The sequence below is a fragment of the Salmo trutta genome, chromosome 9 (genome assembly GCF_901001165.1).
Source record: "Salmo trutta chromosome 9, fSalTru1.1, whole genome shotgun sequence".
In the NCBI taxonomy this organism is placed as follows: Eukaryota; Metazoa; Chordata; class Actinopteri; order Salmoniformes; family Salmonidae; genus Salmo; species Salmo trutta.
This window is the reverse complement of record NC_042965.1, coordinates 46183110-46201386: the sequence shown is the minus strand read 5'-3', so window position 1 is coordinate 46201386 and position 18277 is coordinate 46183110. Positions and strand designations below refer to the sequence as shown.

At 44.6% G+C, this 18277-nt stretch overlaps 1 protein-coding gene across 4 annotated transcripts in view; it reads left to right on the top strand.

Moving 5' to 3' along the window:
* Positions 1–4601: 4601 nt before the first annotated feature.
* LOC115200656 (atrial natriuretic peptide receptor 3) overlaps positions 4602–18277 on the top strand; it is an 89682-nt gene continuing 76006 nt past the window's right edge. For all 4 annotated transcript variants that reach the window (XM_029763861.1, XM_029763860.1, XM_029763859.1 and 1 more), the window contains exon 1: positions 4602–5619. In XM_029763861.1, coding sequence (XP_029619721.1) covers positions 4950–5619 — 670 coding nt within the window. In that variant the 5' untranslated portion in view covers positions 4602–4949. The remainder of the gene's footprint in view (positions 5620–18277) is intronic.

Sequence of the window (18277 nt, the reverse complement as noted above, 5' to 3'; positions counted from 1 at the left end):
CTGACCCACTGGAAATGTGATACAGTGAATTATAAGTGAAATAATCTGTCTGTAAACAATTGTTGGAAAAATTACTTGTGTCATGCACAAAGTAGATGTGCTAACCGACTTGCCAAAACTATAGTTTGTTAACAAAAAATGTGTGGAGTGGCTGAAAAACGAGTTTTAATGACTCCAACCTAAGTGTATGTAAACTTCCAACTTCAACTGTGTATTGCCAATTCAATTATTCACTCCAAGTGAGAAACAATGTTCATTGAGAGACAAACTGTTTCTTACCTGAGCAGGTAAGTCCAAGAGCATTACCAGGAAGGCAAGTGTTATTTCTTCTGTCTGAGGTGTCACAGTCCAGGAGAAGGAACTCTCACCTTCTCCATTGAGGCCCCCTTGTAGAGCTGCAGGAGCCCCACAGCCAAACTCCCCACAGACTAACTCTGCATCCTGCCGGTTAAATTCAGCTTCACACACTGAGGCCCAGGACAGATTGGACTTCACCTCTTCTCTCCCAGAGCAGAAATCAGTTCCATCCACAAGCCGCACAGACTCTGGAGAAAAAGAGTTGATTGGAAATTCAATCAGTTTTGTTGATGACATTGTCAGGGACTAAACACAAATATGTTGGATAAAAGATTGTCATTTGCTATGTTTGATACAGTAAGATGGAATAATGGGTTCTTATGCAACATGTAAAGTGTTGGTCCCATGTTTCATGAGCTGAAATAAAAGATCCCAGAAATGTTCCATACGCACAAAAAGCTTATTTCTCTCAAATGTTGTGCATAAATTTGTTTACATCCTTGTTAGTCTCCTTTGCCAAGTCTCCTTTGCCAAGATCATCCATCACCCTGACAGGTATGGCATATCAAGAAGCTGATTAAACAGCATGATCATTACACAGGTGCACCTTGTGCTGGGGACAATAAAAGGCCATTCTAAAATGTGCAGTTTTGTCACACAACACAATGCCACAGATGTCTTCAGGGAGCGTGCAATTGGCATGCTGACAACAGGAATGTCCACCAGAGCTGCTTCCAGAGAATTTGAATGTTAATTTCTCTACCACAAGCCACTTCCAATGTCATTTAGAGAATTTGGCAGTACATCCAACCGTCTTCACAACTGTAAAACACGTGTATGGCGTTGGGGGGGTGAGCAGTTTGCTGATGTCAACAGAGTGCCCCATGGTGTCAGCAGTGTTACTCATACTGTCCCTGTGTCACAACATTCATCATGAAGTCAGCAGTGTTACTCATACTGTCCCTGTGTCACGACATTCATCATGAAGTCAGCAGTGTTACTCACACTGTCCCTGTGTCATGACATTCATCATGAAGTCAGCAGTGTTACTCATACTGTCCCTGTGTCACGACATTCATCATGATGTCTTCCCTGTGGCTCAGTTGGTAGAGCATGGTGTTTGCAATGCCAGCATGGTGTGTGCAATGCCAGGGTTGTGGGTTTGATTCCCACAGGGGGCCAGTACAAAAAAAAAAATGCATGAAATGTATGCATTCACTACTGTAAGTCGCTCTGGATAAGAGCGTCTACTAAAATGTAAAATGTCAGCAGTGTTACTCATACTGTCCCTGAACTTCAAGTGCTGTATGTATCTGTCATTGTTGGGGAATTGTGTTTTTTTAATTTTTCTTGATATTTGTTAAGGATCGGTGAGGGTCAGGCTCTCTTTGTCTGGTGGTTCTCATAGGGTCACATTGTCATTTCGCTACTAACGCTGTCAACCAACAGTTAGGAATCTCAGGAAGATTAAAGTTGTTTCACTACCACATCTCATCACTATCCACCTTCATTTCCCATTTGCTTTGCCTGCTGCAACCCCAGTAGAAGCTATTTCAATAACAGAAAAAAACAGGAAGTAACACATTGAGCAAAAAAACAACTACGTCTTTCTGTCGTACAGGGAGGTCTTTTTTTTTTGGGGGGGGGGGTTTGGGTGCGTCATATAGACCTAAACATCAGGTGATATTATCTAAATTACCTGAACGGAAATCTACCGTGCTGAGAAACTACTGTTTTTTTTAAAAAAAGGCACCACCTTCATAGATTTTAATCCAATTTATAAAAGACAAGGTAACTTGAACTTTCCATTATGGTTCCCTTTATTAACATTAATGTAAAGTGTTACCAAAAGACATCATCTAGGATATCGTATAGCTTCCACTTACAACACATCTCCTGTCTGTAGATCAAGTTCTCTTCTTTGCACACGAACAAACACAGGGACATTAAAACATGTAGCGTTGATATAAAACACACCCTGTCGTAGCTGACAGATGGCCTTGATAATGTGACTCCTTTAATAGATTTAAAAGAGCTGCGGTCATAAACCAGAACCCTTATTACGTGAACTAATACACAATCAACAACTTGCCCTGCCTGTACCGGACATCTTCCTGGACAATTATACAACACACAGACACACACACACACACACACACACACACACACACACACACACACACACACACACATACACACACACACAAACACAACACAACACAACACACAATCAACAACTTGCCCTGCCTGTACCGGTCATCTTCCTGGACAATTATACAACACACACACACACACACACACACACACACACACACACACACACACACACACACACACACACACACACACACACACACACACACACACACACGCCCCCCCCCCCTCCCCCACACACACACACACACACACACACACACACACACACACACACACACACACACAGCTCAAATGATCTGCATTGGCACCAACCAGGCCGAGCCAAAACAGGGTAGAATATAATGTGTCTGCAGGATGAAGTGACCTCTGTCTCCATGTATCTGTGAAGGTAACCTAAGAAGGAGTCAGTTGTTCAGCGACAATCCCAGCCCCCGATAGAGACCTACACCTACAGGTAGCTACACAACCCTAGCTACAGCACAGGATGCTGTAAAATTAAATAACAAGCTGTCTAGTTAAGCAAAATGACTCTTAATTCTCAATTGCCTCTAAATAGCGACTCCAAATTGCACCCATTGGTGTAATCAGGATAAATGGAGTATAGACTAGAGCAACATTACAAAAAAAACCTGTCATTATTATAATTGAGATTTCTGGAGAATGTGAGCTCTATATGTCAAATGAGTCACAAACCAAGTGGCCCCTAAGGGCCAGCAGTTGTAAAAGGTGATGTGAATGAGAGGTTGTTACCCTTCTTTACGTAAAAAAGGGGAACTTGTTAAGTGACTCATTTGCAAGCCGACGTCTTAATGGAGCATGAAGAATAAAACCAGGTCCTCCTCCACCCTGTACTAATTCTATATCTCACATTCAGTACTCAGCTGTTTGGATATGTATTCAACACAACACTGGACTTAGTATTGATTTTACCCATCGTTTCCACATATACCAACACAGGTGCACTCTGTATTTACATTACATTGTAGTCATTTAGCAGACGTTCTCATCCAGAGCGAATTACAGTAGTGAATACATACATTTCATTTCATGCATTTTTGTTGTTGTTGTTGTTGTTGTACTGGTCCCCCCCCGTGGGAATCAAACCCTCAACCCTGGCATTGCAAACACCATGCTCTACCAACTGAGCCACAGGGAAGGCCTATTCTAATTAAAAAAACATACTGCTTTGGTTCAAATTGGTCAGGACAGTTAAGGCATATCTATTATATATATAGTCTTCCCTGGGGTTCAGTTGGTAGAGCATGGTGTTTGCAACACCAGCATAGTGTGGGTTTGATTCCCACGGGGGCCAGTACAAAAAAAAATGTATGAAATGTATGCATTCACTACTGTAAGTTGCTCTGGATAAGAGCGTCTGCTAAAATGACTAAAATGTAAATGTAATATATCTCAACCCGGTGATCAAGTAAGCCTAAAAGTACAGCTTTATTGTAGAATAGCCTATGTTGGTTGTAGACCACTAGGTGTCAGTCTATAGCAAGGTTAGTCTTTCTCCCACAGCAGGTTGTCCTCATTGCAGACTTAAGGAGAAGGATCATTCATTGAGTAGTTCACTTTGGAACACTCAGCACAGATCTAATACCCGGATATGTCAAGTGGGGTTTTCTGTAAGTGAAACGAATTAGACGATCTGTAGACCTATGATTGTGCAGTATGCATCGATGTTACACCTTGTTTACGTCAAGGTAAATTAATCAGGTAAGTTACACGTAGTTAGTCTATAAATACAAGTTATATACTGTACTATAATGTACTATACTGTCCTATTGAATTGTATTGTGTAACAACAACAAAAAAACTGCTTAGACTCATGTGTTTGTATCTGACAAATAGCAAAGAAAACCTTCTCTTGAGACCTTGACTACAATTATTTTAATTGTTCTATTTAGACCACACTATTGTTTTGTATGAGGCATTCGGTGTCTGTAAATCCAAGTGCCTACGTACAGTGGAAAGCAGCACAACTCTACTTTCTCTGTAAAATAAATGTAAAAAAAAAAAATATGAAAAAAGAGGGACCTGCAGCTTTAAGAAAGAGGTGTATCATACAAGGCTGACGCAGGAATAATAATGAAAAGATTCTTCAAAATTCCTCCCCTCAGCCAGCGTGTGTGGTAGCTGTCTGGGCAGTTACCATATTTAAACAAGAGGATTGACCAGGGAAACGGGAGAATTAGTTAGGAAAACTCAGGGGATTCTTCCATCAGTTGAGAAGGTTGCAGGAGACTCTCTGTACAGGATCATACACTTCATGAAATTTAGACATTTTATTTAATTCATTCAAAGAAAAAGGCAATTCAATTTAGATTTTTTTTGTTGTTGTTTGAAAGATTCCACATTTGCAATTTACCTGCGCGCTCCGCGGTTCCGGGGACGCAGTTGACTTGGAGAGAGAGAGTTATACAGAGGATAGAATCTCTCCAATATTACATTATTACTGATTACAGGCAAAGCATAACTTTTAAAGTTGCATCATGCCATTTTTCATTTCATTGTGTTTGTACCTTTGGCTGGTGTTGTTACCTGGCCGGACAAGTACAGCCGTGAATGAAGACATCGAAGTATTGGTGATGTTGCCCAAAAATAACTCGTATATGTTCTCAATAGCAAGAGTGGCACCGGCTATCGAGTATGCAAAGCTGGGGTTGAAAATCGGCAGCGGTCTGTATTCGGGACTTAATTTCAACCTGCGTTATGAGGATTCCGACTGTGGCAATGATGCACTCTTCTCTCTGGTGGACCGCTCCTGCGAGAAGAAACCGGACTTGGTTCTCGGTCCGGTGTGTGAATACGCCGCGGCGCCGGTTGTAAGGATGGCATCTCACTGGAACATCCCGGTAATATCGGCAGGTGCTCTGGCCAGCGGGTTTAGAGAAAAAGACAAAGAGTTCTCTCGACTAACCCGAATCTCCCCATCTTACCTAAAAATGGCAGAGACCTTCTCGGCGATGTTCCGTAACTTCAACTGGAAAGACGCGTTGCTGATCTTCGACGACGATAAGAAGGAGAGGAATTGTTACTTCACTATGGAAGGTGTGCACCTCAAACTCATGGACGAATATCAGACCGTCACCTATGCCACCAACTCTAAAGAAGAGCGCCTGAACACAGACGACATCATCAAATATATCTACGAAAGTGAAGGTACTGTACTAAAAACTCTACTCTGTCCCAGGGTATGTATAGTTTTAAATGTCAGAATAGTTAGTCCAGTAGTCCCATCTGCTAATCGTGCCACTCATTCCACTTATTCCCGTTAACATGTCATTTTATGCTTTATTGAAAAACAAAAACACTTATGTGAATGGCATGCGTTTCTGCTGCCCAGATATGCCCAGTATCTGAGGAACCTATCCCGAAATATGCCAAATATTTACAGGTAGGTTATGTGAAGAACCCATTCGATGTCAAATCTAGCCTTAACAACAGACATCAAGAACACATATTTGGCGTATTCACATGGCGTATTCACATGGTGTATTCACACGGCGTATTCACATGGTGTATTCACATGGTGTATTCACACGGCGTATTCACACGGTGTATTCACATGGTGTATTCACATGGTGTATTCACATGGCGTATTCACACGGCGTGTTCACACGGCGTATTCACATGGTGTATTCACATGGCGTATTCACACGGCGTATTCACATGGCGTATTCACACGGCGTATTCACATGGCGTATTCACACTAATGAAAATTAAATGGTTCCAATTCTTGTTAATTGAATTACAACGTGGTGTATTTTCCCTCCCTTTTACTGTGGTACTGTATGTATGTAAGAGCAGTCCACACTATGCCAAGAGGTCTTGACCTTTATGGCACACTTTAAAGATGCTGGTTCAAGCATTACTCAGAGGGATCCCACTCAATCGCTACAACAGTATACCTTCACTCAGTGAGACTGCCATCGCTACAACAGTATACCTTCACTCAGTGAGACTGCCATCGCTACAACAGTATACCTTCACTCAGTGAGACTGCTGTGTTACCAGTGTGCCAGTGTAACCGATGTGAAATGGCTAGTTAGTTAGCGGTGGTGCGCGCTAATAGCATTTCAATCAGTGACGTCACTCGCTCTGAGACCTTGAAGTAGTTGTTCCCCTTGCGTTGCAAGGGCCGTGGCTTTTGTGGCGCGATGGGTAACGATGCTTCGTGGGGTGTCAGTTGTTGATGTGTGCAGAGGGTCCCTGGTTCGAGCCCGGGTTGGGGCGAAGAGAGGGACGGAACCTACACTGTTACACCAGGTGCTTTATAACATGTGAATAATCACAAGGGCATGTTTACAACAGTGGAGAACAGGTGCAACATGTAGTTACTGTGACACGCCGGATAGCTGTAATTGAGTTTATGTTTAAGCAATAAGGCATGGGAACCTGAGGATTATCGTTTTATGCCACAGCATTGTTCAATATCCGTTTCTGAATGACTAGAAAGGGCATTAAAACTAGATAGTGGACAGTTGTAATCATAACGCAATATGCACCTACGCATACCGACCGTATTTATTACAAAGATACATAAAGCTAAGCTAAACCAACAACCAACCAAACATTGTAAACGCAGGTCCAACGATGACAAAACGTAGCTAGCTAGCATTGATTTGTTTTTGTAGAGACATATTTTTGGGGGATTTGGGGGGGCATCTGGTGACCTAACGGGGTGAGTGATGAACATGAATTTCTCTGGTTCCTACTGTTACAGTCAGGACACAAGTGGCGCTACGCTGTCAAATCCTCCCACACGTTTCTAGTTTGACCAGCTGTTTTCAGCAACTGACATTTTTATAATTAGGTTGTCATATTGGAAAGTTTGCCTGCAACAAACTATTTAGCCAACTTGTAGCCCTATTGTTTGATATGCAATGAGATCTCCTCGTAGTGAAGTGTTCAGTATCCTGACGAGAAGGCAAACTTGTCTAGCTATGCCAGGGGGAAAAAAATCACCAGCTCATTGTTATGGATGTATACAAAATGAATATCAATAGAAAAACAGCTTAAATAAGCGCAAATGCAGCTACTTTGCTGTTATTCTGGCTGCAGAAGTAGTTAGCCGTATAGCTAGTTGGCTAGCTAGCGAGCATGGCAACGGAATATACCGCATGGCAACGGAATATATCGTATGGCAATGGAATATATCGCATGGCAACGGAACATATCGCATGGCAACGGAACATATCGCATGGCAACGGAACATACGGAAGGAACAAAAGTGGGGTTTGCGTTCATAAATATAGAACTAACTAGCGTCCAAAAGAGGACAAAACATGACTTTGCTTATAGAAATGAACATATAAAAAATATACATATATATATATATATTTCTACGGTTAAATGTGTTCTTTAGTATTGTTTTCTCGGAATAAACAGGGTAAACACCTCGGTTCTGTACATTACCTTGGAGAAATGAAGTCCTCAGAGGGACTCGGATCCGCCTTGTCCCGCTGCATTATCCATTACTTCCAAGAACATCAGCATGTATCCCTTATATATAAGAGCTGTTCTTAGGTCTGAGGCAAAGGGTATTATTGCTTTTATAAAACGGATGCCAACATAAAAATAAAAAAAAATAGATAAACGGTGTGTTTTCATTAAAAACGTTATTGTAATGAGTACATTTGGTTTATTTCATCCTTCCACTGGATGATATAGTCCAGGCAAAAGCCAGTTGTTAGTTCTGAAGTTGTTAACCAAACAGGCTGGTTGTTAATTCATAAGTTTTGGGATGTTTTTGACCCAGTCGTTCATTCTATTCATTCCACGTTGCTATGCTAAACAAATCATTGACATGTAGTTACCCACCAGGCTGGTTGAATCAACCTGTTATTACCCTTATTTCAGTGTTTACAATTAGATGAAAATTAGAGGTTTTTTTTCAAAAACCAATGTATTTTCCACAAATGATTTCACGTCATAGTATGTTGTCAAATTACATTGAAACAATGTTGATCCAACCAGTGTGTGCCCAGTGGGTCTAACAAGCAGAAGTTCAGTGATGATGATAGACAAGAAATTCAATAAAGAATTATTTCAACCCCCTAAAGCCTATGTCTGCACCCCCACAGAAATCAAATATATATATATATTAATCCATACGTTTTCAGCTAGAGATATCTGGTTGTTTTTCATTGGATGCATCTCAATCCACAGCATCTGCCTATTTTATGTCACACTTCCACATCTGAGGTGAAAGGTGACAAAGCTAGAGCAGTGTTGGTCAGACCAGGAGACATCCCATCTGAGGTGGAAGGTGACAGAGCTAGAGCAGTGTTGGTCAGACCAGGAGACATCCCATCTGAGGTGAAAGGTAACAGACCAGGAGACATCCCATCTGAGGTGAAAGGTAACAGAGCTAGAGCAGTGTTGGTCAGACCAGGAGACATCCCATCTGAGGTGAAAGGTGACAGACCAGGAGACATCCCATCTGAGGTGAAAGGTGACAGAGCTAGAGCAGTGTTGGTCAGACCAGGAGACATCCCATCTGAGGTGAAAGGTGACAGAGCTAGAGCAGTGTTGGTCAGACCAGGAGACATCCCATCTGAGGTGAAAGGTAACAGACCAGGAGACAGCCCATCTGAGGTGAAAGGTGACAGACCAGGAGACATCCCATCTGAGGTGAAAGGTGACAGACCAGGAGACATCCCATCTGAGGTGGAAGGTGACAGACCAGGAGACATCCCATCTGAGGTGAAAGGTAACAGAGCTAGAGCAGTGTTGGTCAGACCAGGAGACATCCCATCTGAGGTGGAAGGTGACAGAGCTAGAGCAGTGTTGGTCAGACCAGGAGACATCCCATCTGAGGTGAAAGGTAACAGACCAGGAGACATCCCATCTGAGGTGAAAGGTAACAGAGCTAGAGCAGTGTTGGTCAGACCAGGAGACATCCCATCTGAGGTGAAAGGTGACAGACCAGGAGACATCCCATCTGAGGTGAAAGGTGACAGAGCTAGAGCAGTGTTGGTCAGACCAGGAGACATCCCATCTGAGGTGAAAGGTGACAGAGCAGGAGACATCCCATCTGAGGTGAAAGGTGACAGAGCGAGAGCAGTGTTGGTCAGACCAGGAGACATCCCATCTGAGGTGAAAGGTGACAGACCAGGAGACATCCCATCTGAGGTGAAAGGTGACAGAGCGAGAGCAGTGTTGGTCAGACCAGGAGACATCCCATCTGAGGTGAAAGGTGACAGACCAGGAGACATCCCATCTGAGGTGAAAGGTGACAGAGCTAGAGCAGTGTTGGTCAGACCAGGAGACATCCCATCTGAGGTGAAAGGTGACAGAGCTAGAGCAGTGTTGGTCAGACCAGGAGACATCCCATCTGAGGTGAAAGGTGACAGAGCTAGAGCAGTGTTGGTCAGACCAGGAGACATCCCATCTGAGGTGAAAGGTGACAGAGCTAGAGCAGTGTTGGTCAGACCAGGAGACATCCCATCTGAGGTGAAAGGTAACAGACCAGGAGACAGCCCATCTGAGGTGAAAGGTGACAGACCAGGAGACATCCCATCTGAGGTGAAAGGTGACAGACCAGGAGACATCCCATCTGAGGTGGAAGGTGACAGACCAGGAGACATCCCATCTGAGGTGAAAGGTAACAGAGCTAGAGCAGTGTTGGTCAGACCAGGAGACATCCCATCTGAGGTGGAAGGTGACAGAGCTAGAGCAGTGTTGGTCAGACCAGGAGACATCCCATCTGAGGTGAAAGGTAACAGACCAGGAGACATCCCATCTGAGGTGAAAGGTAACAGAGCTAGAGCAGTGTTGGTCAGACCAGGAGACATCCCATCTGAGGTGAAAGGTGACAGACCAGGAGACATCCCATCTGAGGTGAAAGGTGACAGAGCTAGAGCAGTGTTGGTCAGACCAGGAGACATCCCATCTGAGGTGAAAGGTGACAGAGCAGGAGACATCCCATCTGAGGTGAAAGGTGACAGAGCGAGAGTAGTGTTGGTCAGACCAGGAGACATCCCATCTGAGGTGAAAGGTGACAGACCAGGAGACATCCCATCTGAGGTGAAAGGTGACAGAGCGAGAGCAGTGTTGGTCAGACCAGGAGACATCCCATCTGAGGTGAAAGGTGACAGACCAGGAGACATCCCATCTGAGGTGAAAGGTGACAGAGCTAGAGCAGTGTTGGTCAGACCAGGAGACATCCCATCTGAGGTGAAAGGTGACAGAGCTAGAGCAGTGTTGGTCAGACCAGGAGACATCCCATCTGAGGTGAAAGGTGACAGAGCTAGAGCAGTGTTGGTCAGACCAGGAGACATCCCATCTGAGGTGAAAGGTGACAGAGCTAGAGCAGTGTTGGTCAGACCAGGAGACATCCCATCTGAGGTGAAAGGTAACAGAGCTAGAGCAGTGTTGGTCAGACCAGGAGACATCCCATCTGAGGTGAAAGGTGACAGAGCTAGAGCAGTGTTGGTCAGACCAGGAGACATCCCATCTGAGGTGAAAGGTGACAGACCAGGAGACATCCCATCTGAGGTGAAAGGTGACAGAGCTAGAGCAGTGTTGGTCAGACCAGGAGACATCCCATCTGAGGTGAAAGGTGACAGAGCTAGAGCAGTGTTGGTCAGACCAGGAGACATCCCATCTGAGGTGAAAGGTGACAGAGCTAGAGCAGTGTTGGTCAGACCAGGAGACATCCCATCTGAGGTGAAACGTGACAGAGCTAGAGCAGTGTTGGTCAGACCAGGAGACATCCCATCTGAGGTGAAAGGTAACAGACCAGGAGACAGCCCATCTGAGGTGAAAGGTGACAGACCAGGAGACATCCCATCTGAGGTGAAAGGTGACAGACCAGGAGACATCCCATCTGAGGTGGAAGGTGACAGACCAGGAGACATCCCATCTGAGGTGAAAGGTAACAGAGCTAGAGCAGTGTTGGTCAGACCAGGAGACATCCCATCTGAGGTGGAAGGTGACAGAGCTAGAGCAGTGTTGGTCAGACCAGGAGACATCCCATCTGAGGTGAAAGGTAACAGACCAGGAGACATCCCATCTGAGGTGAAAGGTAACAGAGCTAGAGCAGTGTTGGTCAGACCAGGAGACATCCCATCTGAGGTGAAAGGTGACAGACCAGGAGACATCCCATCTGAGGTGAAAGGTGACAGAGCTAGAGCAGTGTTGGTCAGACCAGGAGACATCCCATCTGAGGTGAAAGGTGACAGAGCAGGAGACATCCCATCTGAGGTGAAAGGTGACAGAGCGAGAGCAGTGTTGGTCAGACCAGGAGACATCCCATCTGAGGTGAAAGGTGACAGACCAGGAGACATCCCATCTGAGGTGAAAGGTGACAGAGCGAGAGCAGTGTTGGTCAGACCAGGAGACATCCCATCTGAGGTGAAAGGTGACAGACCAGGAGACATCCCATCTGAGGTGAAAGGTGACAGAGCTAGAGCAGTGTTGGTCAGACCAGGAGACATCCCATCTGAGGTGAAAGGTGACAGAGCTAGAGCAGTGTTGGTCAGACCAGGAGACATCCCATCTGAGGTGAAAGGTGACAGACCAGGAGACATCCCATCTGAGGTGAAAGGTAACAGAGCTAGAGCAGTGTTTGTCAGACCAGGAGACATCCCATCTGAGGTGGAAGATAACAGACCACGAGACATCCCATCTGAGGTGAAAGGTGACAGAGCGAGAGCAGTGTTGGTCAGACCAGGAGACATCCCATCTGAGGTGAAAGGTGACAGAGCGAGAGCAGTGTTGGTCAGACCAGGAGACATCCCATCTGAGGTGAAAGGTGACAGAGCAGGAGACATCCCATCTGAGGTGAAAGGTGACAGAGCGAGAGTAGTGTTGGTCAGACCAGGAGACATCCCATCTGAGGTGAAAGGTGACAGACCAGGAGACATCCCATCTGAGGTGAAAGGTGACAGAGCGAGAGCAGTGTTGGTCAGACCAGGAGACATCCCATCTGAGGTGAAAGGTGACAGACCAGGAGACATCCCATCTGAGGTGAAAGGTGACAGAGCTAGAGCAGTGTTGGTCAGACCAGGAGACATCCCATCTGAGGTGAAAGGTGACAGAGCTAGAGCAGTGTTGGTCAGACCAGGAGACATCCCATCTGAGGTGAAAGGTGACAGAGCTAGAGCAGTGTTGGTCAGACCAGGAGACATCCCATCTGAGGTGAAAGGTGACAGAGCTAGAGCAGTGTTGGTCAGACCAGGAGACATCCCATCTGAGGTGAAAGGTGACAGACCAGGAGACATCCCATCTGAGGTGAAAGGTGACAGAGCTAGAGCAGTGTTGGTCAGACCAGGAGACATCCCATCTGAGGTGAAAGGTGACAGAGCTAGAGCAGTGTTGGTCAGACCAGGAGACATCCCATCTGAGGTGAAAGGTGACAGAGCTAGAGCAGTGTTGGTCAGACCAGGAGACATCCCATCTGAGGTGAAACGTGACAGAGCTAGAGCAGTGTTGGTCAGACCAGGAGACATCCCATCTGAGGTGAAAGGTAACAGACCAGGAGACAGCCCATCTGAGGTGAAAGGTGACAGACCAGGAGACATCCCATCTGAGGTGAAAGGTGACAGACCAGGAGACATCCCATCTGAGGTGGAAGGTGACAGACCAGGAGACATCCCATCTGAGGTGAAAGGTAACAGAGCTAGAGCAGTGTTGGTCAGACCAGGAGACATCCCATCTGAGGTGGAAGGTGACAGAGCTAGAGCAGTGTTGGTCAGACCAGGAGACATCCCATCTGAGGTGAAAGGTAACAGACCAGGAGACATCCCATCTGAGGTGAAAGGTAACAGAGCTAGAGCAGTGTTGGTCAGACCAGGAGACATCCCATCTGAGGTGAAAGGTGACAGACCAGGAGACATCCCATCTGAGGTGAAAGGTGACAGAGCTAGAGCAGTGTTGGTCAGACCAGGAGACATCCCATCTGAGGTGAAAGGTGACAGAGCAGGAGACATCCCATCTGAGGTGAAAGGTGACAGAGCGAGAGCAGTGTTGGTCAGACCAGGAGACATCCCATCTGAGGTGAAAGGTGACAGACCAGGAGACATCCCATCTGAGGTGAAAGGTGACAGAGCGAGAGCAGTGTTGGTCAGACCATGAGACATCCCATCTGAGGTGAAAGGTGACAGACCAGGAGACATCCCATCTGAGGTGAAAGGTGACAGAGCTAGAGCAGTGTTGGTCAGACCAGGAGACATCCCATCTGAGGTGAAAGGTTACAGAGCTAGAGCAGTGTTGGTCAGACCAGGAGACATCCCATCTGAGGTGAAAGGTGACAGACCAGGAGACATCCCATCTGAGGTGAAAGGTAACAGAGCTAGAGCAGTGTTTGTCAGACCAGGAGACATCCCATCTGAGGTGGAAGATAACAGACCACGAGACATCCCATCTGAGGTGAAAGGTGACAGAGCGAGAGCAGTGTTGGTCAGACCAGGAGACATCCCATCTGAGGTGAAAGGTGACAGAGCGAGAGCAGTGTTGGTCAGACCAGGAGACATCCCATCTGAGGTGAAAGGTGACAGACCAGGAGACATCCCATCTGAGGTGAAAGGTAACAGAGCTAGAGCAGTGTTGGTCAGACCAGGAGACATCCCATCTGAGGTGAAAGGTGACAGAGCTAGAGCAGTGTTGGTCAGACCAGGAGACATCCCATCTGAGGTGAAAGGTGACAGAGCTAGAGCAGTGTTGGTCAGACCAGGAGACATCCCATCTGAGGTGAAAGGTGACAGAACTAGAGCAGTGTTGGTCACATCCCGAAAACCGGTCTTCTCACTAAATCATCTGTAGCGTCCAAACAGTTTGGGTTACAAACTATTATGACCCCTCTATGGAAAGTTGAGATTTTGTTTTGCTGTAGGATTCCTTTTGATATTGTTTGAGGGGGGACTATCTGTTGTTCGATGTAGTGAATCTGTTATTCAATGTGTTTATATGGGCTAATAGCAGTTAAGGCCCAAAATAATTTTTCATAAAATATATATATATATTTTTTTTGTTGTTGACACTTCAAGGGGTCTTAAAATTCTAAATAAAATAGCAAAATGATCCTTGGTTTGACCTTATTAAAACAATTCCATATAGCTTTAGTAGAACCCCCTCCCCCAGTTTAGACAGGGTTTAGACTCTTATGGGTTGATATATAATTTTTGAAATAGGCAACCAGAAGCTTATTGTCATGTCAATAATATAGTTATGGGGGAGAGCTAGGCTAACATTACTTCTTTTTTGCTAGCTAGCTAGCTAGCCAACTAAAGCTAACACACAATCACGTCAAGCAGCTGAAATGACAGCAAACGATGTGCATTTTTGTTTGTTTTACTATCTCTATATAGCCATTTCTTTGGATATATCCATTATACCTAATGATACGGGTTGCACATTTTGGAGAATATTCAGAGGTGGAAACCTTCCTTGGGAATTAACGGGAATATATGGAAATTAACGTAAATATATGCAAATTATTATTAATACCATTTAAATGTAGATGTTTTTTGCATTGGATAAATTTACTATATCATATGGAGACAGAAACATAAACATTTTACCTTATCATAAGTAGACATAATTGCAAAAGATTCAAACCTCCCAATAGAAATAAAAATAACGTTTAATTTACGAATTGAACTTTAAATGAGTTGACTCTTCACATGGGATGACTTTACTGAACAATAATAGAAAGGGAATATTGAATGATCCCCAACGATCCATCGCATCTCCCAAAAACGTTTTCAACATACATCTGTAAAATGATAGTCTAGAAACTAAAGCTTTGGTTGTCTTCCTCTCAGGACCTCCTCAATGTCCACCTCTTGAACATTAGACTCTGAGGCCTCATCTTCACTGTCACTTTCCAACCTTGTTGAGGATGGCTCGTTGTCAGGCTCAAAAAGCCTCATTTGCCCGGATGGCCAGCAATTTTTCAATCCTTGTATTGGTCAGCCTGTTGCGTGCTTTAGTGTGTGTGTTCCCAAACAAGGACCAATTGCGCTCTGAGGCAGCTGATGTTGGTGGGATTTGGAGGATGATGTAGGCAACAAGGGAAAGAGCCTCAGATACACAAAGCCCATTCCACCAGGTGGATGAGATGTTTGGCACAACTCCCATATTGCATCTCCATCCCAAAGCCCTTGCTTGGAAGAGTACTTCTCCAGACTGCCAAGAACCTTGCCCTCATCCAGGCCAAGGTGGTGAGATACGGTAGTGATGACACCATAGGTCTTATTGATCTCTTCACCAGACAGGATGCTCTTGCCAGCATACTTGGGGTCCAACATGTACGCTGCGGTGTGTATGGGCTTCAGGCAGAAGTCTTCACACTTTTTGATGTATTTCAGAACTGCAGTTTTCTCTGTTTGGAGCAACAGTGAACGGGGCAGGGCACTCTGCAAGCAGAGTCTGAACATCAGGCAGGATTGCATTGTCTCCCTGAATCCGTCCACTGGCTACTGCCATAGGTTTTAGAAGTTTCAGGCTGCTTACCAATCTCTCACAAAATACATCAGGCAGGAGGATCCTCTTGATGGGGCTGTCCATATCGGCAGACTGAGATATGGCCATTTCTTGGAGAGACACCTTCCCCTCCAGGAGACTGTCAAATATGACGACAACACCACCCCAACGGGTGTTGCTGGGCAGCTTCAATGTGGCGCTCTTAGTCTTCTGACTTTGCTTGGTGAAGTAGATTGCTGCTATAACTAGATGACCCTTCACATACCTAACCATTTCCTTGGCTCTCTTGTAGAGTGTATCCATTGTTTTCAGTGCCATGATGTCCTCGAGGAGCAGATTCAAAGCATGAGCAGCACAGCCAATGGGTGTGATGTGAGGGTAGGACTCCTCCACTTTAGACCAAGCTGCCTTCATGTTCACAGCATTGTCTGTCACCAGTGCAAATACCTTATGTGGTCCAAGGCCATTGATGACTGCCTTCAGCTCATCTGCAATGTAGAGACTGGTGTGTCTGTTGTCCCTTGGGAGAGGGGTGGAGATGATGTAGTTAATTATTCCTTGCCCACAAACATTCGACCGCCCATCAGAGATGATTGCAATACAGTCTGTTTTCTCTTTGATTTGCTTGACCTTCACTTGAATTCTGTTGAACTCTGCATCCAGCAAATGAGTAGATAAAGTATGTCTGATTGGAGGGGTGTCTGCTGGGCGAAGAACATTCAGAAATCTCTTCCAATAGACATTGCCTGTGAGCATCAGAGGTGAACCAGTTGCATACACAGCTCGAGCGAGACATTCATCACCATTTCTCTGACTATGTTATTCCATTGAGTCAAAAAAAATTTGGATTCCAGGAGGACCATGAGCTGTTGGGGGAACTTTATGCACTTGGCCAAATGATTCTGCATCTTTGTTGATTTCTTCACATCTGATTTGGCACAGTATTTGCAAATGTACACAGCTTTTCCTTCTACATTAGCTGCAGTGAAATGTCTCCACACATCAGATAGTGGCATTTTCCTGTAAAGTTTAGAAAAAAATGAGTAAAAAAAAACAACAAATACAATTCCATGTACAGATAAATAGTTAAGCAGTTAGATTAAACAACTCCTTTGTAAGATAAATGTTTTAAAAATGAAACATTTATGGAAACAGGTTAATTTACACTCCTCAGTTAGCAGGCTCAAGCAAGCTAAAACCCACATGGTAGCAAACAGTACCACGTGGGTTTTATCTTGTGGGTGGATGGAGTGATGGGGGTGATGGATGGACGGGTGGTTGGTTGGGTGGATGGATTGGCAGTATGATTTCAAGGGGAAACTGTGATGGAGCATCCTTTTCCAAAATGCCCTCTCTCTCTCTTCATTCAGACTGGTTATGCAACTAGACCTATGTCTAATGTTTGCACAGAGGCATCCTCTGTTCATTCATGGCTCTCCTTTAACAGACTAAAAGAGAGAGATGAAGGGTGAAAGAGAGACAGACAGACAGACAGACAGACAGACAGACAGACAGACAGACAGACAGACAGACAGACAGACAGACAGACAGACAGACAGACGCCTTGAGACATGATCTACTAGGATAAGCAAGTGAGTGGCTCATTTGGGGACTCATAAAATAGTTAATATTCTGTAAATATTCTCATAATGTTCATTTACAGGACAGGGGGGTAGCTGGAAGGGGCAGAGTCTAAAGCAAGGTTACATTATCTTCACCATTGGATTGTACATCATAAAGTGTAGAGAATGACTACATTAAATCATTCTGTTGTCTGGTGACTCACGTTGTGGACTCATTGAGTTGTGTCGTGTCTTTGGCTATGCCGGATTAAGTGATATGACATGCTATTCTATAAAATCATCTTTCTGTAATTAATATTACCTGATTAAGCTAATCAGGTAAATAATTAACTAGAAAGTCGGGGCACCACGAAGGAATGTTTATAGAGCTGTTATCTTCCGAATAAACTCTTATAGACCTGGTAATATTCTACATCAGTAGCAGTCATTATTAACCCTCACTTTATTTAGTATCATCTGAAAGTTGTAAATTCTTGGTTATCTTCACGAACCCTGGCTAACAAGTTGAATCAGCAATACAAAATTTGGTTTAATTATTTATTTACTAAATACCTAAATAATCACACAGAATTACATCTACACAGAATGGGTCATACATTGATTACAAATTATGTCATAAAGGAAAACATTCCTAGCGGATATGAACAGATATGACAGCTGGTTACACAAAGAAAGAGGGTTGGGTTTTGAATGAAAGAGCGGGAAGACTGAGGAACAAAGAGATTTTGTGTCTCTATCGGGCCGTAGGCAGCTACTCTATCGTAAATACAGAATCTTATGCATTCAAAATAACCGGCCATTTGGAA